Source organism: Martes martes, assembly GCF_963455335.1.
Source record: "Martes martes genome assembly, chromosome: Y".
NCBI lineage: Eukaryota > Metazoa > Chordata > Mammalia > Carnivora > Mustelidae > Martes > Martes martes.
The window spans coordinates 18,330,775-18,351,886 of record NC_137907.1 but is presented as its reverse complement, the minus strand read 5'-3'; the positions used below and the strand labels follow the sequence as shown (position 1 = coordinate 18,351,886).

The 21,112-nt window shown below is 62.1% G+C and overlaps 2 protein-coding genes across 2 annotated transcripts; both read right to left on the bottom strand.

The window, feature by feature from the left end:
* Positions 1 to 1,320: 1,320 nt before the first annotated feature.
* Positions 1,321 to 14,065, bottom strand: LOC308337793 (testis-specific Y-encoded protein 10-like; the record flags this gene model as incomplete). Its single annotated transcript, XM_080795991.1, has 7 exons — positions 1,321 to 1,518; positions 2,220 to 2,304; positions 2,399 to 2,544; positions 2,644 to 2,755; positions 2,895 to 2,972; positions 3,403 to 3,722; positions 13,987 to 14,065. 7 exons carry the CDS (start codon positions 14,063 to 14,065, stop codon positions 1,496 to 1,498), a joined length of 843 nt encoding a protein of 280 aa, XP_080652117.1. The 3' UTR covers positions 1,321 to 1,495.
* A 3,440-nt stretch (positions 14,066 to 17,505) lies between these two features.
* Positions 17,506 to 19,248, bottom strand: LOC308337816 (testis-specific Y-encoded protein 10-like). Its single transcript, XM_080796014.1, has 4 exons — positions 19,081 to 19,248; positions 18,830 to 18,941; positions 18,585 to 18,730; positions 17,506 to 18,490 (listed from the first exon to the last, which is right to left on the bottom strand). The coding sequence occupies exons 1-4, from the start codon at positions 19,138 to 19,140 to the stop codon at positions 18,320 to 18,322; spliced, it is 489 nt and encodes a 162-aa protein (XP_080652140.1). The 5' UTR covers positions 19,141 to 19,248; the 3' UTR covers positions 17,506 to 18,319.
* Between the last annotated feature and the right edge of the window lie 1,864 nt (positions 19,249 to 21,112).

The window sequence follows — 21,112 nt, the reverse complement described above, 5'->3', positions numbered from 1 at the left end:
CTCTGAGTCCCAAAGTCACAAAGAATTTGAAAGTGGGAGGAGAGAGGCCAAGACCTCAGAAGATGGACGGTGCCCTACACGGTCAAAGCAGCCTGCGCGCACTTGGCCCTTAACCAGGGGAGCGTGCTCCGTGGGGTGTTGGTGAGGACTAGGGGTGCCCTTTGGTGGCATTTCCCTTTTGGGGTCTAACCGGATAGAGGGCATTGGGCACCTGCCTTCAGACCACGGAGAAGGAGGCAGATCAGCCTCGGGGTCAGCACGGGACAGACAGCACACGGGCGGGTGTCCTGGGTCTCGCATTCAGCAATACTCTGCCCTCTCCTCTGCTGACCATCTGGGGGACCCCAAGCCAACGTCCTAGGGAAGCCGGGAAGTGGGGATCACGGGGCTGCGTGGGGTTGTCAGTATGTGAGCGTGTCTCTGGACATGTGAGTGGGTGAAGGTTGTGTGCCTGGGAGGGTGAGTGAGTGTGTGCGTGTCAGGACATGAGGGTGACTGAATCACTGTGTGTTGGCTGGGGGGTGTTGGCTCTGCTCCTGAGTGGATGTGTCAGTGTATGTGAGTGGCTAAATATTCTGTGGCTTAGGGCGGTTGGAACCCGATGGTGTTCGTGTGTGTGCGCGCGCGCGTGCGTGCGTGTGCGCGCCCACGCGCGCGCGCGCGCCTTTCCCTGCAATTTATGCTTCCGCCCAGCTACCTGGGCCAGAACGACAGGGTGATCTTTCCTACCTTCCCTCCTCCCACTTTCCCCTCTCCGACAGTCCCTCCACAGGGCCTGGCCCCCACTCGCTCCCGCTGTATCTGGGGCTGAGAGGATGACTGTGTCAGCAAGGGCCTGGGCCCCTTGTTTAGAAGAAAGGAGAGCCCTGGCACTGGGGTTCAACGGAGTAATGAAACTACAGTCCCACCCGTGCTGTGTCTGAGGTCATCCACCAGGGAGCATCTCTGGGAGACGGTCATCGCCATCCACCAAAAGTTGACACTGGACATGTTTGGCCCTGGCTCGTCCTTCCCTTTCTTTGACCTCTGTCATTTCCCCAGGGAAGGCATGGGCCCTGTTAGCTGGCCTTTCGCTCATCTCCTCTCCCTGCCCACCTCCACCATCCCTAGGGGAAGGACCTCTGCCACGCTGGGATGCAGTCCCAGAGCTCGTGTGACCTGGACCTCTGGGCCAGCATACGGCCCCACCCCTTCCACGGAATAAGGATGCCGGGGCAGAGTAGTAAGCATCGACGGGAATCCCATGAGCTCAGGCTCCCCACCTGCCCCTTTCCATGAAGACGACCGTGTGTGAGCGTACACACAGTAACACACATAAACACGGTTGACGTCGTTTTTCCACATTTCAGTATTTTTACAGGGGGCCTCAATCGGCCCTGTGTTTCTCCCAGGCACCAGACTGGAGGTGTTCCCTGTGGGAGGGACCAGGCTGATCATCCGGCTCCATCTGAAGGTCCTGGACTCTTTCCGGGTCAAGGGCAAGGCTTCTGCGTATTCACCTCAACATGCTCAAGTTCCCTGGGAGAGACGGAGACACAGACACAGACACACGGGCACACAGTCACCCGGGCACACATGAGGCGGCCGGTGAGTATCCTCTACGGGCCACACGCAGGTTTGCTTGAGGGTTTCAAGGCCCTTTCGGGGAACGGAGGCCATTCTCCCCTGCCCCTCTCCCCGGCCCTTGATGGCGATCCCCCTACATTTCCTCCACCCACATAGCAACGGTATCTGTGCACGCTCTCCAGTGTTCTCTGGCTGATTGCGGTGGGCACAGGAGATTGCCCAGGGAGATGACTGGGAGGACTCTACCGATGAACACACAAAAGTGACGGGGTGACGCATGAGCCTTTACGCCAGGGAACGCAGACATCTGCGCCAAGGCTGGCAAGAGGTGCTTAGGTGGGCTCAAAGCTGAGGCGGTGGCGAGGAGACCTGAGGGCAGGAGTTCACGGCCAGGGAGTGGCACTTCCCGCAAGGCAGCTGCTGAGCCGACTGCTTCTCCGGCTCTGCTCACTGGTGTTGCCGGACCCGCCTGCCTCAAGCTTCCCAGGCAGAACCAGTTTGACACCGCCCTCCCCGACTCACGGTGATGCCCTTTGGACACGGGGTCACCGCCTCTTGAGTGTTCCTCTAAGCCTCCGTTTCTGCATTTGCGGAGCCCAGCTCCCACGGAGCCGCACGGAGCATTTTCAGCACCCACGCCCTGGGCGTCTCACCTGCCCTCCTCTCAGTTCCCTCTGCTGGGGCCTTCTTCCTCACGTAGTACTGCAGGGGATCGGGCCACAGGTCGTCCATGATGATCTGGCAGGGGAAACGGGGCAGGGCTCAGATGCACATCCCAGTCCGCTGGGGAGCACAGGCAGGTTCACGTGCGCGGTTTGTCACAGGGACCCACCTCAGCTATCCTGCTAGGCCCGGCAAAGCTGTGGTCAGAGAACCAGCTGAAGAAGTTAAGGCTGCTCTTGTGGCGTCTGCGGCTACAGGCCTCCTGTTCGTAACAGTGGTGCCACTGGATGGGAGTGGAATGAGACGGCTCGTACCCTGCAGGAAGAAGGGTCCGTGCGAAGGCGCTGGATGATGCATCAGGTTCAACCCTGCCGCCTCCACCTGCTGCCGCCCATCCACGCAGAGGCCCCTTACCAGCAGCCCTGAGGACATACTCCTTCTCAACGACGTCGTTGCGGAAGTAGGAGTTCTCGCGAAAGAAGAGCAGGATCTTGCGGCCATCACGGGGAGACTCGAGTTCCTCCACCTGCCGGGCGGCAAAGTGGGGGAGAGGGTTGAGATCTCTGTCCAGCAGACCCTTCCCCTCCTGGCCTTGGGGAGGAATCGCTTCTGTTACCCCCTCTTCTCCCATCCCCCAGGCCGGGCCTCCATCTCCCGGGCCAGACCTTCAAATCCGTCATGGAGCCAAGTATGCCTTCATCTTGCTCACTGAGCATGGCTGACATCTGCGGGTGGTTCACAAACTGCTTCGGGTCAAGGACTCTCCGAGGGCTGGAGAAGAAAGAGCTACAACAACAGAGCAGGTCTGCACAGCAAGTGCGCCCTGCATCTCCCCTCCTACCACCGGGACCCACTCCACCTCACAGATTGTGTCAAGGGCCCCTGCGCCCCCGCACGGCCTGCTGCATTAGCTAGTTAGGTAATTCCCTGCTGGGCACTAACACAGAAAGCTGGAAATCCTCGGTGACCTCCCTGCCCACCCACGGCCCCCTCCCCGGCACATCGAGGGCAACCTGCGGCCCCACCAGGGACCCCCACCCGGAAGCAGGGATTCGAAACTGTCGTGATCACCGAGGCATGAGCCAGGCCACCACAACGCAGGCCCCCTGCCACAGGAGTCTCCTGCGCTAGCCCGGCCACATCGGGGTCCCTCCGTGAAGGTATCAAGGATACAGCCTTGGCCCAGAAGCCAGGGATGCCCCGGATGAGGGCGCTTCGGTGGTCCAGGTGACGCCGTCGCCTCTGCCAGAACCTGAGCTTGAGCCCAGAGTAGGCCCTGCTGGCGTCTTTGTTCATGGGCTCCAGCTCTGACTGCAGGGCCTCGAGGGCCTGGAGCGGGGACGGGGGCGGACCTGGCCGTGCCTCTGGCCGTTCTTCCCCTTCCTGCTTCTCCTGCAGCTCCTGCGCTTCTCGCTCCTTCTGGCTCTCCTCCCAGGCCTCTTCCCTCCTGTCTTCCTCCTCCTCATCCTCCTCCTCCTGCACCTCTGGTACCTCTGCAACCTCATCCTCAACAGCCTCATCCTCCTCCTCCCTCTGCTCCTCCTCCTCCTCCTCTTCCTCCTCCTCCTCCTCTTCCTCCTCCTCCTCTTCCTCCTCCTCCTCTTCCTCCTCCTCCTCCTCAGTCTCCTCGCCCTCCTCAGCCTCCCCCTCTTCTTCAGCCTCACTGCCAACCTCCCTAGCCTCGTCGTCCTCGTCCTCGTCCTCCTCCTCAGTCTCCCCGGGGTCCTCCGCCACCTGGACCACCGCAAGCTGCCACACCAACATTACGTCATCCCCCACTAGCACAAGCTCCACCACCAGGATGGCGCCCTCTCTCTCCCAACGGCCCTCCTCGTCCTGCGCTGGCTCTGCCGCCATCCCCACGCCTAGGCCCAGCAGCACCTTCACCTCTCTTCTGGGGGTGGGGCTATATGTCCGCGGACAGCCGCGTCCCGATGGACCCCTCCCTCGACGGAGTCGGTCAGGATTGGGGGGCAGTCCCGCGTCCCATGTGGCCCCCAGCTGGGGCAGCGGCGGAGGAACGGAGCAGGAGGGGTGAGCACGCGGCTCCCGCAGGCGGCCCGGCAGTGGAGCTCCGCGGCCCAGCGAAGGGGGGACGTCAGCCGTCTCCTCGCAGAAGCCACCGGAGTCTGGGACGCATGCGCACAAGGGCTTCCGGCCAGGAGGCCACGGGGCCGAGGTGGAGGTGGCACGCGTGGGGCCTCGGCGCGAAGGAGGCCTGATCCACGCCCAGGACAATGGCCGGACCCCAGGTGCTGCCAGCGGCAAGGCCGTGGGCGTGGCCGCCACAGGCCCCGCCCCTCACCCCCTGCGGGAGCCGGCCAGGGAGGCAGCCAGTGCGCCTCCTCCAGGGTGGCCTCGGGCTCTACCTAAGGCGCCCCAGGCCCCAGGGCCCACAACCCCCTCCCCTCCATCCCGTGGCCTCCTCCAGCCCGCTCTCCACCCGGTGTTTGTAGCCTGTCAATGCGAAACCGTCCCTTGCCCTTCCCCAACACGATCGTCCAAGACTGAGGACAGCGTATGCACCACCGGGAACCCTGGCCTAGCGTGCGTGGAAACGTCAGCCCAGGCATTGCGGAATAGGGCCATTCCAGGAGACAGAGGTCGGAAGCGGTCTGCCTGTTCGGGGCACGGGGCTAGGGGGCGCGGGTTCGGCCACAGTTTGCCCCCAGGCCACGTCCTTGGCTGCTCAGGAGAAGAGGGACCGAGAGTGCTCAATCCGTCTCTCCGCCTGTCCTTTCCCCATGCTCTGCTCTCCCTCTTCCCCCGACTCGGTGTTTGTCTTCAGGGCGCTGTTTCTCTGCCCACTCTCTGGCCACAGGGTCTCTGGAAGATGAAGGCTTCAGGAAGCAAGATGCAGAAGCCTGTCCGAGCACCTCCTTTCCCATGAAATAAAAGCCCTCTTCTCCTCTGTGACTAGCCACTGGTCACGTGACCAGGGAAAGGGTCCCAAGCTGGGTGCCCCCGACACAAACACACACAGACACACACACACACACACACACTTACCCACAGACACTCAGTGTGTTTGGCATGGAGCACAGAGGGAGGCGTGCCTTTCGTGCAGCCAAGGGCATCCGGCAACGTGAATCCGGATGCCCCTCCCCTGAGACAATGTCTGGGTGAACCCTGTGGATGGGCAGTTGGGCATTCTGTCTGGCGGCCAGGTGACTACAGTGTGCACCCTTTGGAGGCCGGAGGCAAGAAGCTGGGGCTGGCTCCCAGGTGACACAGCACGTACGCACGTACCTTCACTTCAAGAGACTGAGTGTCTTCCGTTGCATTCGGGCGAAACCACAAATGCCGTGGGGAAGGCCTGCAGAGGAGAACACATTTTCTCTAGCCTTCCCCTGCGGGCCACCAGGTCAGACCGTGAGCAGAACTTGAGGCTGGGCCGTCACGTCCCCAGGGCTGGCCCGTCACGTCCCCAGGGCTGGCCCCCACACGTGGAGAGAGGATACCCAACGTGTGGCTTTGGGCCAACAAGGTAGGCTTGGGGCAATTTTGGTGTGCAGCCAGTGCAAGCCGGTCTCCCCCAGCATTACAGGAACAGACGGGTTTCTTACACCACACCTCAGTCATCTCAGTCGTCAAAGGGCCACACGTGCCGCGTCCTGTACACGGAGGTGCCTGTCGTGGTTGCTCCGGCGGTTCTTCACCCTCCACGTGTCCCCGGCAGGTCCGTACCGACTCTTGAGGCCACGGCATCTTCTGTGCCCTCGCACAGGTCTTCTTCGGCTCCGTCTCCTGAACCGGCGGTGGATGCGTGGCTCTGCGCCATGGCTCCACTCCATGGGCGGCTGGACTAATGTTATCGCGGGGGTTCGAGCTGCGCAGAGTTCATGCCGGCTGCCTTCTAAGGTGCCAGCGGTGTTCAGTACAGCCGAGTGCTTACACACCCGTGTGTTCAGACCAAGGTTTCTTTGCGTGCCCACAGGTACCCGTGTGGGCAGCTGGCTGTAACACCGAGGGAAAGGGGTACACAGGCGTGGCCTTCCATGTACACACACGTGCATGTGGAAGCGCGTGCACGGACAGACCTATTCCGTTCCCGGCCGGGTCTGCGGTGGGTTTGCAGTGGACCGGATTTCATACGCACCCCCACGGCCTTGGACTGTGGTTTCCACGTGTTCGGCCATCATGTGGATGATCTCCACGTCCACTCGCAATCCAGGGAGACAGACATTCATGCAATGACAGACATCTGGCATTGCCCCTGCTAGGGAAGGAACAGGAGAGGGGCCAAAGGACAAGAGGTAAGCAGCCTGGAACGGAGACCTCACGGGAGGCTGGGTTTCAAGGGCACCTCCCTTGTTTCTTGTCCCCGTCGCCTCGACACACGTACACTGGAAAGCACACACGCATTCTGGGCGCCCCATCCCTTGCCTGCGAGACCACATCCGTGGAAGACCGTTGCCCTGGGTCCTCCAGTCCCGTAGCAAGCGTCCGTCTCCCAGCAGCTCTGGCCATTAAGCCCCTGGAGCGGGCGGTCTTCTTCAGGAGGCGCTCAGCCCTCTTGCGCCACGTACGTGTTTGCCCTGAAGCTGCCCTGAACTCCAGGCAGATGTGCACGAGCCACATCCCCTGGTTTGCACCCTAAGGCCCTGGGAGGAAACCCGATGTCCTTATGATGCGCCCAACAGCTTAAGCCATGCTACCTGCGGCAGGGGTCCAATCCTAAACACCTCTTTCCGGGGCAGGCGGGGCATCCCCCAGTCAAGGAAGCAGAGCGCCTGTGTTTATGGGAGATACCTGGGAGGCGCTTTAGCGGCACCGTCCAGCCTTTCCTCTCCCCTGTAGAGCTCGGCAGGCCCTTCCTAAAAGCCCCGAGGAGCGAGCCGCAGAGGGCTCTAGGGAAAGTGGGTGGGGCGAGCGCAGCACGTTCTGGGGTCCTCCACGTCCGGATCCCCGCGGGCAGCCCCGCTGCAACCGTCAGCATGCCTGGGACTTCCCCTCCATCTTGTCGACACGATGAATCCCACGGACTGGCCTGGGGGAGCTGTGAGGCTACTCTCCAGCTTAGGCGACAAGGAGACCAGAAGACGTGACGATGGCCCCAGCAGTCTTCCTTTGGCCCGTTGCTCTCCACCACCCTAGAATTCTCCCTGAGGGGCTGTATCGGACTTGAGATCCCCAACTTGAGATCTGACCAACCGCGGGCAGACTTGCTGACGTTCAGGCCCGAACCGTGAAGCCGGCAGGGTTCCCGAGCCCGAAGGCCAAACCCTCCTCGACCTACACCTAGCTGCCGGGGCCGCCAGGAGGGAACCCAGTTCCCCAAGGCAATGAGGTCAGGACTCCACAAACAGCATGAGATGTCGGCATAGCACCACAGGGGCCGCTGGGAGGCTCTGCCGGGATCCATTCGTGGGCACACGTTGCCAGATCCCAAGCCCAGCTGAGGTGCAGGCGGTGGGGAACGTCGAAGACGGGGTGAGTGCAGGGCGAGCGGACGGGGAGGGGCGAGCCCCGGACTGGTGAGAAGTGGTGCTGGGAAACCCCTGTTGGCTCAGGGAGCAACAAGCTGGGTGCCCCTCGCTGAGGCAGGGAACACGTGCCTGTGGGTTCAGCTCCTCTCCTTTTCGTCCTCCCCGCCTGGTACACAGGAGGTGGACAAGACCGGCCCAAACAGGAGAAGAACAGAGTCCAGGATGGCCTTTCTACTGGGAGGAGAGCTCCCCGCAGGGCTCTTTCCTCTGGAGGAACGTGCTGCTCACGGATTCTTTCTTATTCTTTGCTGCCTTTGGCTAATCAACACAGAGGCGGGTACAAGGTTTGAGCCCCTCTGTAACACACACTGAGACCCCTAGGGTTTTCCCACACCGGCACCATCCGTGCAAGCTGCCTCGATGGGTGGTGTGCTTGACACGTGCCTGCCTTGCCTTGGCCCGTGTGCGTTTTGCGGCGAGAGGGGACAGAGAACCCTGAGTAACCATGGAATGCACACAAGGTCTGTGTGTCAGGAGGGACGTGGCTGCACTCCGCCACTGGCCCCTTTCTCCATAATCAGCAGAGCGGGAAGTGCCATGGGCCCTCTCCTTTCCCGACCAGGGACTCCCAACACACTCATACACACGTGACCCTGTCCAAAGGCTTGGGCACACATCACAGACACACACACTCACACACACACACAGACTCTCGACACCCAGACGTGCATGAGGCCACACAAAATCACACTCACGTGTTCTTCTAAACACAGAGAAACACGTGATGCGTCTGTGCTCGTCCAAACACACGCACATACCCTGCACACCCACACATGATCCCTGAAACCAAGTCATCGAGATGGCACATGCATACCCCCCCCACACACAGACTCACGGCACCCAGGCGTGCATGAGGCCACACGTAACCAGACTCACATTTTCATCTAAACACAGAGTGACATACAAGACACGTGTGTTCGTGCAAACACATGCACATGCTACACGCACCCACACATTATCTCTGATACAAAGGCGTGGAGATGACACATGTGCACAGACACACACACACACACACACACACGAAAATGCAAACACACACCCACAAGCTCCATTCACACACACGCACACACACAAACACACACACGCTCAAGGAAACCTACTGAACACACTAAACTCACACTCATCGGTATTAAATTCAGGCTTGTAACAGCAGCCCTTGCATACAGACACATAGGGGCTTGTAAACACGAACACAGACACACACACACAATGCATACGACTCACAGAAGGTCTCCGGCAAAGGCCTACACATACAGTCCCGGCCCCAAAATACATACACACGTGTGTCGCGGAACCATCATACTCACACACGGAAATGACCACATCAAAAACCCCTGGCACAGAGGCATACACAACTGACGCCAACACATCTGAGCATGCACACTCACACACACACACACAGAACACACGCAACCACACACACACTCCCCTGAGGATAGAGAAGCACGTAAGCAAAACCCATGGTCTACGTCATCCTGGAACACACAAGTAGCCCATCAAGTGTGCACACACACACACACACACACACACACACACATACTCTCCTCGAACCCACTGTACACACTGTGTACACACTCGCTCATATTGATCTGAAGCATGCACACCATCCCTTGCCTGCAGACACATAGGTGCTTGCAAAAACACCCAGAACAGACCCAATTCACACGAGGTGTCCGGCACAGGCATACGCATGTGGCACCACCATAAAAACCATTACACGGGTGTGCCCAAGAACACTAACACACACACCCCAACACATCCACAAACTCCAGCACGCAGGCATACGCTACTCACGACGTTACATCTGAGCACGACACACTCACACATAGTCCTGAGGGTACAGAAGCATGTAAGTAAAACACATGGTCTGTGTCATACAGGAACACACACGTAGCCACTCAAACAGGCACACAAACACACACACACAGGTTCATGCTTCTGCAATCACACAGAGCACACCACACACAGTACACCAAACACACACACAGAGCACACTCAGGCATGCATCCCTGCCTTCCCAAACACACACGTGCGCTTGCAAGCACACGTACACACAGACAACCCATACAAGGTCTCCGGCACAGGCGTACGCAGTTGACCTGCTCAAAAAGGAAGTATGCCCGTGATCCCCCGCAATCCAGAAACATCCACAGAATCTGACACGCAGGCATTCTCAAGGGTCCAAAACACACACTCATACGCGCACGCCCTGAGGATTCAGACACATGTGAGAAAACCACACGTCCTCCCTGATATAGAAATGCACAGTCAACCGCTACACTCACACGCACGTACGTGCACACGCGCTTAAGCCTGCCTAGGAAGGGTGGGGTTCTCTCCCCAGGCCCAGCCCTGCTGCGCCCGGCCCCCAAGCTCTCCATCACGCCCACCCATGGAATCCAACAGGATGGGGGCTGGAGGATCCCACCAGGCTGATTTCCTCCTTGCCATTTCCCGTGCCCCCGACAGAAGCCGACACATGGACCCAAAGGGCTCTGTAACTTGTTTATGGCCCTTCCCCCTGTCCCTGCAGCATTGGGCAGGATACTCTCTAGCGCCGCCCCTGCTGATCCTTGTCCCTGTTTCTGTCCCGTGCAGGCAGAGCACCACGGAGACGAGCCCATCCATGTCTCTCAACGGTGGAGGCCTCATCAAATTCGTCTCGGTGGTCAAACTCGGGTGCTCTCTGATGTCCACTTCCACACAGCGGCCATGCCCCGACACATACACACACGCATCACACACACACAGAGACAAACAGGAAAACACACACAAAAATCTTAGCTATTTGTGAAAACACATGCTGCCGGGATCGCCAACGTGATGTTGCGAGCCCGCCTCGTCCCCGTGGGATCCCTGTTCCTCCCCAGCGAGGGCGCCACGACCCTCCTGTGGACGGCCTAGGGCCATTTCCCAGGATGTCCGTATGGCTGCGGGAGGCCAGGCGGTGCTCAGGAACGTGGAGGGCAGCCCGGGAGTCGTGGCCCACGACGGGGACGGGACAAGGAGCCCGACTCCCCAAGATAGGCCGGCCATCCCCAACTGAAGGCGTTGGCAGGAGGACCGAGAGAGGGGCCGACAGCCACGGGAGACAGTTCAGGAAAAGGCGGTGGCGAAGCCTTGCTTCGCCCGATTGAGCAGGGATTTGCCGGCACACAGCATGGGGGGCAGGCACCTGCCGGACTAGACACCTCCTCCGCCCTGTGGGTGTGCTCTGAGTGGCCCCAGGCTCACTTCCCACCCTGCCAGCTGCTGCGTGGGCCCAGGCTCCTCTGAGCCTCAGTTTCCCCGCCATGAAACTGACTGTCCCCGGGCACCCTCCCCACACAGTTCAGGACCCAGCCCTCGGGGCTCCTTACCGACAGGTCTTCCTCTCAGCTCACTCCCATGGGCCGCCTTCCGGCCTAGGGTAGTACTGCAAGGGATTGGGCCACAGCTCTTCGATGATGATCTGGGAGGGGAAAAAAGGCCAGGTGAGCGTGGGGCCCCCGGCCCCGGTCCCCAGCAGCCGGGGCCCCAGCATCACCGTTGCGGACGAAGGCCGCAGGGGCCTCACCTCGGCCATCCTGTTGGGCCCCGGGCAGCTGGGGTCACACAACCAGTTGAAGAAGTTCAGGCTGCTGCTGTCTCGCCTGCGGCTGGCACCTCCACGTTCCTCATCCCAGAACCACTGGACTGGGGTGCAACGAGTCGCCCTATATCCTGCAGGACGAGGAAACTTAAGGGAGGCCGTCCATGGCCAGGGCCCCACGCCCGCTCTCGCTCCCAACCTACAACCTCTCCCCCTCCTGTGCCAAATCCCTCCCCCGCCCCCAGGACCCCATACACCTCCCTTCCCGTTCCCGGGGCCCACGTGCCCGGCGGCCCTCCGCCAGCTCCCCTGAAGCTCAGGCCCACTCTTACCGGCGATGCTAAGGTGATACTCCTTAACGATCACGTCGTTCTGGAAGTAGGGGTTGCTCCCAAAGGAAAACATCAGCCTGCAGCGGTACTTGGGATGACCCAGCTCCTCCACCTGGCCCAGCAAAGCGAGAGGAGGGGTAGGGGGAAGGGGACTGAGCGCGGCTCTGAGCAACCCTGCCGCAGCCCCTCCAGCTGCAACCCCACTCCCAAGGCACCACCGCCGGCCTCCGTCTCCAGGGCTAACCTCTAAATTGGTCATGTAGCTGAGCAGGTCTGCGTCCTGGTCACCTGTCACGGCTGATATCTGCGGGTGATTCAGGATCTGCCTTGGGTCAAGGAGCCTCGACGGCAAGTGCTCCGGAAAGAGAACCGGGAACCACCCGGGAACCCCCCGGCCCTTCCCGACCGAGAGCCAGGGACCGAATGGGGCCTGTGCACAAACAGAAGGCACCGCCACACTCCCAGCCTCCTCAGCGCTTGCCCTTTCGTCACCCATGCTCTGCCCTGGGGCGGCAATGGGCTTGGAGGATCAACAGGGTGAGGCCAGGAGCCTGCCTGCTTTGCCTTCCCACGTCCGTCTGGCCTGTGCCCGGGGCCGGCTGGGCCAGGAGGCGGTCAGTCACCACGCTGGATGTCTGGATGGGCTCGGTCCCCCGCTCACGGCCGTGTTTGCTTGTGTGCTCCCCTGAAGCCCTGGGCTCTTGAGGGACCTTCTGTGCCCACAAGGGGGCTGCTCCGCTCACTTGCAGCATGGCTGCACAGCCAGGGTGCCAAGCAAGAGCCTGGCAGGGTCAGCAAGAGAGGGAGGAAAGGGGTAGTGTGGGAGGACGGGGTGCGAAGGAGGAGAGAGAGAGAGACAGAGACACCCAAACCCCGAGGAAGAGACTTGCAGAGGGACGGCAGGCGGGGAGAGAGCGAGCCAGGGTGGGGGACGTGGAGACGGAGAGGCAGGGAGGCAGGAAACGTGTCTGTGAGCACCTGGGCCAGGGGCCTCGGCCCGCCTCAGTAGCACCTGCGGAGACAGAGTTTGTAGCACCCCTGCACCGTGTCCAGGGCCCCGGGGGCCGCTGAAGTCGGCCAGCCCGCTGACTGACCCTCAATGAGTGCAAGCGCACAGAACTCTAGGTCTGCCGTGACCTCGCCAAAAAGACAGGTTGGGAAGGACCGGGAAGGAGGCGCGCAGCCTCTCCATCTGCCCCACGCACCCCCCAAATCCTTTCCTTGCAGCATCTGCTCTGAGCCAAGTGGGACCGGGCTTCACTAGGAGTCCAGAGTGTTGACCCGGGTTCCGCGACCGCAGAGGCCTGTTGGGGTGCTGCAGCCCCAAAGCACTGGCCCGGACCTTCTGCTCAGGCAGCAATGCACAGGTCCCAGCCCCTGCCTTTCCCCCCAACGCCCACTCCCTCCCCGCACCCACCTCCTCCGGGACCACCCTCTGCTGGCCCCTGCCCCTCTGCTGTGCAGGAGAAGGCTGGGGCCACTGCTCCCGCCTTGGGCCCACTGCTGCCTGGGCGGCCTACTGCCGCGAGGTGCCCAGCGCTAGAGGCCTGGGGCCCACGGCTGGGGGAGCGAGGCCCATCCCCGCAGCTCTCCTGCCCCTGGCTGAGGCTCTGCACCCTGCTGCCCTGCTCCCACTCTCCTCCACAGGTGCCCAAACCCAGCCAGCAGGCTGAAGGATACGGCGTGTGCCCAGAAGCCAGGGATGCCCTGGATGATGGCCCTTCTTCGAGCCAGGTGACCACTGCGCTTCCGATTCCTCCTGCGCTTCAGCCGCAAGTAGGCCCTGGAGGCTTGGGCATCCACAGAGCGGAGCGCTTCCTGAACCACCTCCAGCGCGGCAAGTGCGGCCCCGGCTGGGTCGGGCCGGGGCACCGGCTCTGCCTGCCACAGCTCCTTCGGCCTCTCGACCTGCTGTGCTTGCGCCGCCTCCTCGTCTTCCGCCGCCAGCACGTCCTCGACTTCCGCCGCCAGCACCTCCTCGACTTCCACCGCCAGCACCTCCTCGACTTCCACCGCCAGCACCTCCTCGTCTTCCGCCGCCAGCACCTCCTCGACTTCCACCGCCACCACCTCCACCACCAGCACCAACTCCGGCCCCGCGCCGGCCTCCTCTGTGCCCCCCTGGGCCTCAGCTTCCCGCACAGCCTCTGCCACCACACCCGCAGCCTCGAGGGCCAGAAGCGCCCCCGCGTGCCCGCAGGAGCCGGTCTCCCTGAGGGCCCCCGCCTCCTCACCGCCCCCGTCTGCGACCAAGGTGCTCCAGGATTCTGGGGCAGCCCCGCCTTCCCCGGACCTCGACTCACTCTCCATGTGGCCCTGGCCCTGAGCGCCGGCCGCTGGGGACTGAAGGCGAGGGAGGCGGCACCGGCAGTGTTCAGCTGCAGCGCCCTGGAACGCCGCTGGGCGGCAGCGCCTAGCAGAGTGCGCGGGCCTGGGGCACGCATGCGCACAGGCCCCCGGGGCGGGCGGTGACGGGGCAGACACGGGCGGGGCAGGGGTGTGGGGCGGGGGGAGGCACGCATGCGGCCTGGGCCGGATGGAGCCCCCGAGCCCCGCGCAGGACGCGGCGTGCTCCCGGGTCTAACCCGTGCCAGGGCAGTGGGCGTGGCCACCACCCGCCATGTCCCTTGGCCGCGCCAGAGCCCGCCTGGGAGCCCGCCCGAGCCCCTCCACCGCGGTGGCCTCCGCGCCTCTCAACCCCAAACGTTCTCTTCAGAGACCCCTGTCAGGCCTTTCCCGCAAGTGCCGTGGTATCCCAGCCCCACTCGTCCCTTTCTCGTCCGTCCGTCTGGGGCCCCTCGGCTGGCGCCAGGAATTGAAATCCGGCGGCTGAATGCCGTGTGTGCCCGCCGCGCGAAAGCCTCCCGCGCTCCTTCTTAGGGGACCTGGGGGAGAGCCCGGGGGGCATCAGCTGCTGCCCCACCTGCGCCCCGTCACTGCCACGTGGCTTTCGCCCTGGGCCTGCCCGGTGGTGCACGGCGCCAGGAGCCCGCCGCCAAGGTGCTGCGTGCAGGGGCCATCCGCCTCCCCAGCCCCCCACCCCCCATCCCCCGCCCCAGCTTTCCGGAAGAGAAGGGAACTGCACGCCAAGTACTTTCCCTGAAGTTACTCTGCAAAGAGCCGAGGTCCCTGGCCACCGGGGTGCCTACAGAGCTGCTAAGCCGGCCCCGGTGAGGTCCGTGATTGCGACTGGGCAGCATGCGACTGGGCCAGGCTTTCAGTCCAAAGAGAAACTCTGCAAATTCCTCTGCCCAAGCCAGTGGTAAAACTTGCTCCCAAGGTGCTTTCCTCTGAGCGGCCCCTTTCGCTTTGTTTCTGTGTCTCTTTTCCTCGTTGCGTTCTCCTTCTCCACCTGACTTGCATGCAAGGGCTCTTGTGTCTTTCTTCCAGCTCCGCTCCAAGTTCTCCCTTAGACTGTGTCGGTGGCTGAGTGGAGTACCGTGCGGGGAGGGGATGGCCAAGTGAGCATGCACAGCACAAGTGCCCTTTCTCTGGTACTCCCCACGTCCTTTGAGACAAGACCACACCTCACTGAGGTCTGCTCCGGGGGGCGGGGGCGGGTGCTGTGGCGGGATAGGATGCTTGCCGCCTGAGGTGTCAGGGAAGGCCTCGTGGGTGATGGCAAGGCCACCAGCGTTGCGGTTGCATCGTGGGAGGGCCTCCATTAGAAGGAGTGGGTCGGTGTGTCCTGGGGGATTTTGACCAGAAAGACGCAGGAGGAACTCCCTTGGCGTTAAGTGCAGGGGCTGTGGTCGCAACAAGTGTCACAAACGCCCCTGCAGGGAGTAAGATGCATGGCTGTCTATGGGGAGAAGAAACAAATGTCTGAGACAGTCCGTGAGACAGCTCAGACTTTGGAATTACTGGTACAATCCAAACTGACCCAGCACTTGCAACCTTGCCCAAACCACTAGAGGAGGCTCCTCTGGTGTTACCGCAGGAACAGGAGCACAGCCTTGGAGAGGGAGAAGGCTGGGGTGGTGACAGGGGGAGGGGGAGGAGAGGGAGACTGGGAGGAGAGGGAGAGAAGCCCAGAAGGAGAAGAAGAGCTGGGGGAGAGAGGGGGAATGGGAGGGAGGGAGAGAAGGGAAGAGAGGGACAGGGGCAGGAGGGAGAGCCGTGCGCAGGGATGGGGAGGGAGAGACAGGCAGGGCGCGGCGAGGAAGGGCGGAGGCGGGGAGGCAAGGACTGGTCTGCCCCCAGCTGAATTCATACTTTGCGAGGCATGTAGACCCAAAGGACACATCGCCTGTGAGGAAGGGGCCACCCACGCGTGGGGAAGCAACAAGTCGGCTGAGCAGAGCTGAATCCAGTGGTGTCAACCAGGGCAGCTGTCACGTTTCCCGAAAACATGAGACAGCAAATGGGGAAGTCACGGAGGAATAGAGGGTGGAAACAGCCAGGGAGTACACAGACACCAAGTACTGTGATTGTGGACTGCCCTGTGTCAGTAACGGGGCTGGTCAGTAACGGGGCTTCACAGCACTGGAGTAAGATGTGGACGACAGCAGAACGGGCAGGTGTTGAAAAGCTGGCCACATCTATGCTCCGTGCAAGAGACTGGCCTCTGAGTCCCAAAGTCACAAAGAATTTGAAAGTGGGAGGAGAGAGGCCAAGACCTCAGAAGATGGACGGTGCCCTACACGGTCAAAGCAGCCTGCGCGCACTTGGCCCTTAACCAGGGGAGCGTGCTCCGTGGGGTGTTGGTGAGGACTAGGGGTGCCCTTTGGTGGCATTTCCCTTTTGGGGTCTAAGCGGATAGAGGGCATTGGGCACCTGCCTTCAGACCACGGAGAAGGAGGCAGATCAGCCTCGGGGTCAGCACGGGACAGACAGCACACGGGCGGGTGTCCTGGGTCTCGCATTCAGCAATACTCTGCCCTCTCCTCTGCTGACCATCTGGGGGACCCCAAGCCAACGTCCTAGGGAAGCCGGGAAGTGGGGATCACGGGGCTGCGTGGGGTTGTCAGTATGTGAGCGTGTCTCTGGACATGTGAGTGGGTGAAGGTTGTGTGCCTGGGAGGGTGAGTGAGTGTGTGCGTGTCAGGACATGAGGGTGACTGAATCACTGTGTGTTGGCTGGGGGGTGTTGGCTCTGCTCCTGAGTGGATGTGTCAGTGTATGTGAGTGGCTAAATATTCTGTGGCTTAGGGCGGTTGGAACCCGATGGTGTTCGTGTGTGTGCGCGCGCGCGTGCGTGCGTGTGCGCGCCCACGCGCGCGCGCGCGCCTTTCCCTGCAATTTATGCTTCCGCCCAGCTACCTGGGCCAGAACGACAGGGTGATCTTTCCTACCTTCCCTCCTCCCACTTTCCCCTCTCCGACAGTCCCTCCACAGGGCCTGGCCCCCACTCGCTCCCGCTGTATCTGGGGCTGAGAGGATGACTGTGTCAGCAAGGGCCTGGGCCCCTTGTTTAGAAGAAAGGAGAGCCCTGGCACTGGGGTTCAACGGAGTAATGAAACTACAGTCCCACCCGTGCTGTGTCTGAGGTCATCCACCAGGGAGCATCTCTGGGAGACGGTCATCGCCATCCACCAAAAGTTGACACTGGACATGTTTGGCCCTGGCTCGTCCTTCCCTTTCTTTGACCTCTGTCATTTCCCCAGGGAAGGCATGGGCCCTGTTAGCTGGCCTTTCGCTCATCTCCTCTCCCTGCCCACCTCCACCATCCCTAGGGGAAGGACCTCTGCCACGCTGGGATGCAGTCCCAGAGCTCGTGTGACCTGGACCTCTGGGCCAGCATACGGCCCCACCCCTTCCACGGAATAAGGATGCCGGGGCAGAGTAGTAAGCATCGACGGGAATCCCATGAGCTCAGGCTCCCCACCTGCCCCTTTCCATGAAGACGACCGTGTGTGAGCGTACACACAGTAACACACATAAACACGGTTGACGTCGTTTTTCCACATTTCAGTATTTTTACAGGGGGCCTCAATCGGCCCTGTGTTTCTCCCAGGCACCAGACTGGAGGTGTTCCCTGTGGGAGGGACCAGGCTGATCATCCGGCTCCATCTGAAGGTCCTGGACTCTTTCCGGGTCAAGGGCAAGGCTTCTGCGTATTCACCTCAACATGCTCAAGTTCCCTGGGAGAGACGGAGACACAGACACAGACACACGGGCACACAGTCACCCGGGCACACATGAGGCGGCCGGTGAGTATCCTCTACGGGCCACACGCAGGTTTGCTTGAGGGTTTCAAGGCCCTTTCGGGGAACGGAGGCCATTCTCCCCTGCCCCTCTCCCCGGCCCTTGATGGCGATCCCCCTACATTTCCTCCACCCACATAGCAACGGTATCTGTGCACGCTCTCCAGTGTTCTCTGGCTGATTGCGGTGGGCACAGGAGATTGCCCAGGGAGATGACTGGGAGGACTCTACCGATGAACACACAAAAGTGACGGGGTGACGCATGAGCCTTTACGCCAGGGAACGCAGACATCTGCGCCAAGGCTGGCAAGAGGTGCTTAGGTGGGCTCAAAGCTGAGGCGGTGGCGAGGAGACCTGAGGGCAGGAGTTCACGGCCAGGGAGTGGCACTTCCCGCAAGGCAGCTGCTGAGCCGACTGCTTCTCCGGCTCTGCTCACTGGTGTTGCCTGACCCGCCTGCCTCAAGCTTCCCAGGCAGAACCAGTTTGACACCGCCCTCCCCGACTCACGGTGATGCCCTTTGGACACGGGGTCACCGCCTCTTGAGTGTTCCTCTAAGCCTCCGTTTCTGCATTTGCGGAGCCCAGCTCCCACGGAGCCGCACGGAGCATTTTCAGCACCCACGCCCTGGGCGTCTCACCTGCCCTCCTCTCAGTTCCCTCTGCTGGGGCCTTCTTCCTCACGTAGTACTGCAGGGGATCGGGCCACAGGTCGTCCATGATGATCTGGCAGGGGAAACGGGGCAGGGCTCAGATGCACATCCCAGTCCGCTGGGGAGCACAGGCAGGTTCACGTGCGCGGTTTGTCACAGGGACCCACCTCAGCTATCCTGCTAGGCCCGGCAAAGCTGTGGTCAGAGAACCAGCTGAAGAAGTTAAGGCTGCTCTTGTGGCGTCTGCGGCTACAGGCCTCCTGTTCGTAACAGTGGTGCCACTGGATGGGAGTGGAATGAGACGGCTCGTACCCTGCAGGAAGAAGGGTCCGTGCGAAGGCGCTGGATGATGCATCAGGTTCAACCCTGCCGCCTCCACCTGCTGCCGCCCATCCACGCAGAGGCCCCTTACCAGCAGCCCTGAGGACATACTCCTTCTCAACGACGTCGTTGCGGAAGTAGGAGTTCTCGCGAAAGAAGAGCAGGATCTTGCGGCCATCACGGGGAGACTCGAGTTCCTCCACCTGCCGGGCGGCAAAGTGGGGGAGAGGGTTGAGATCTCTGTCCAGCAGACCCTTCCCCTCCTGGCCTTGGGGAGGAATCGCTTCTGTTACCCCCTCTTCTCCCATCCCCCAGGCCGGGCCTCCATCTCCCGGGCCAGACCTTCAAATCCGTCATGGAGCCAAGTATGCCTTCATCTTGCTCACTGAGCATGGCTGACATCTGCGGGTGGTTCACAAACTGCTTCGGGTCAAGGACTCTCCGAGGGCTGGAGAAGAAAGAGCTACAACAACAGAGCAGGTCTGCACAGCAAGTGCGCCCTGCATCTCCCCTCCTACCACCGGGACCCACTCCACCTCACAGATTGTGTCAAGGGCCCCTGCGCCCCCGCACGGCCTGCTGCATTAGCTAGTTAGGTAATTCCCTGCTGGGCACTAACACAGAAAGCTGGAAATCCTCGGTGACCTCCCTGCCCACCCACGGCCCCCTCCCCGGCACATCGAGGGCAACCTGCGGCCCCACCAGGGACCCCCACCCGGAAGCAGGGATTCGAAACTGTCGTGATCACCGAGGCATGAGCCAGGCCACCACAACGCAGGCCCCCTGCCACAGGAGTCTCCTGCGCTAGCCCGGCCACATCGGGGTCCCTCCGTGAAGGTATCAAGGATACAGACTTGGCCCAGAAGCCAGGGATGCCCCGGATGAGGGCGCTTCGGTGGTCCAGGTGACGCCGTCGCCTCTGCCAGAACCTGAGCTTGAGCCCAGAGTAGGCCCTGCTGGCGTCTTTGTTCATGGGCTCCAGCTCTGACTGCAGGGCCTCGAGGGCCTGGAGCGGGGACGGGGGCGGACCTGGCCGTGCCTCTGGCCGTTCTTCCCCTTCCTGCTTCTCCTGCAGCTCCTGCGCTTCTCGCTCCTTCTGGCTCTCCTCCCAGGCCTCTTCCCTCCTGTCTTCCTCCTCCTCATCCTCCTCCTCCTGCACCTCTGGTACCTCTGCAACCTCATCCTCAACAGCCTCATCCTCCTCCTCCCTCTGCTCCTCCTCCTCCTCCTCTTCCTCCTCCTCCTCCTCTTCCTCCTCCTCCTCTTCCTCCTCCTCCTCTTCCTCCTCCTCCTCCTCAGTCTCCTCGCCCTCCTCAGCCTCCCCCTCTTCTTCAGCCTCACTGCCAACCTCCCTAGCCTCGTCGTCCTCGTCCTCGTCCTCTCCCCGGGGTCCTCTGCCACCTGGACCACCGCAAGCTGCCACACCAACATTACGTCATCCCCCACTAGCACAAGCTCCACCACCAGGATGGCGCCCTCTCTCTCCCAACGGCCCTCCTCGTCCTGCGCTGGCTCTGCCGCCATCCCCACGCCTAGGCCCAGCAGCACCTTCGCCTCTCTTCTGGGGGTGGGGCTATATGTCCGCGGACAGCCGCGTCCCGATGGACCCCTCCCTCGACGGAGTCGGTCAGGATTGGGGGGCAGTCCCGCGTCCCATGTGGCCCCCAGCTGGGGCAGCTGCGGAGGAACGGAGCAGGAGGGGTGAGCACGCGGCTCCCGCAGGCGGCCCGGCAGTGGAGCTCCGCGGCCCAGCGAAGGGGGGACGTCAGCCGTCTCCTCGCAGAAGCCACCGGAGTCTGGGACGCATGCGCACAAGGGCTTCCGGCCAGGAGGCCACGGGGCCGAGGTGGAGGTGGCACGCGTGGGGCCTCGGCGCGAAGGAGGCCTGATCCACGCCCAGGACAATGGCCGGACCCCAGGTGCTGCCAGCGGCAAGGCCGTGGGCGTGGCCGCCACAGGCCCCGCCCCTCACCCCCTGCGGGAGCCGGCCAGGGAGGCAGCCAGTGCGCCTCCTCCAGGGTGGCCTCGGGCTCTACCTAAGGCGCCCCAGGCCCCAGGGCCCACAACCCCCTCCCCTCCATCCCGTGGCCTCCTCCAGCCCGCTCTCCACCCGGTGTTTGTAGCCTGTCAATGCGAAACCGTCCCTTGCCCTTCCCCAACACGATCGTCCAAGACTGAGGACAGCGTATGCACCACCGGGAACCCTGGCCTAGCGTGCGTGGAAACGTCAGCCCAGGCATTGCGGAATAGGGCCATTCCAGGAGACAGAGGTCGGAAGCGGTCTGCCTGTTCGGGGCACGGGGCTAGGGGGCGGGGGTTCGGCCACAGTTTGCCCCCAGGCCACGTCCTTGGCTGCTCAGGAGAAGAGGGACCG

Excerpts from the sequence above, each read along its gene's own strand:
- LOC308337816 (XM_080796014.1), bottom strand. The coding sequence starts at position 19,140 with ATGTCAGCCATGCTCAGTGAGCAAGATGAAGGCATACTTGGCTCCATG. Across the intron at positions 18,942-19,080 it reads GCTCCATGACGGATTTGAAG|GTGGAGGAACTCGAGTCTCC; the intron begins GTCTGGCCCGGG and ends GCCGCCCGGCAG. Across the intron at positions 18,731-18,829 it reads GTATGTCCTCAGGGCTGCTG|GGTACGAGCCGTCTCATTCC; the intron begins GTAAGGGGCCTC and ends TTCTTCCTGCAG.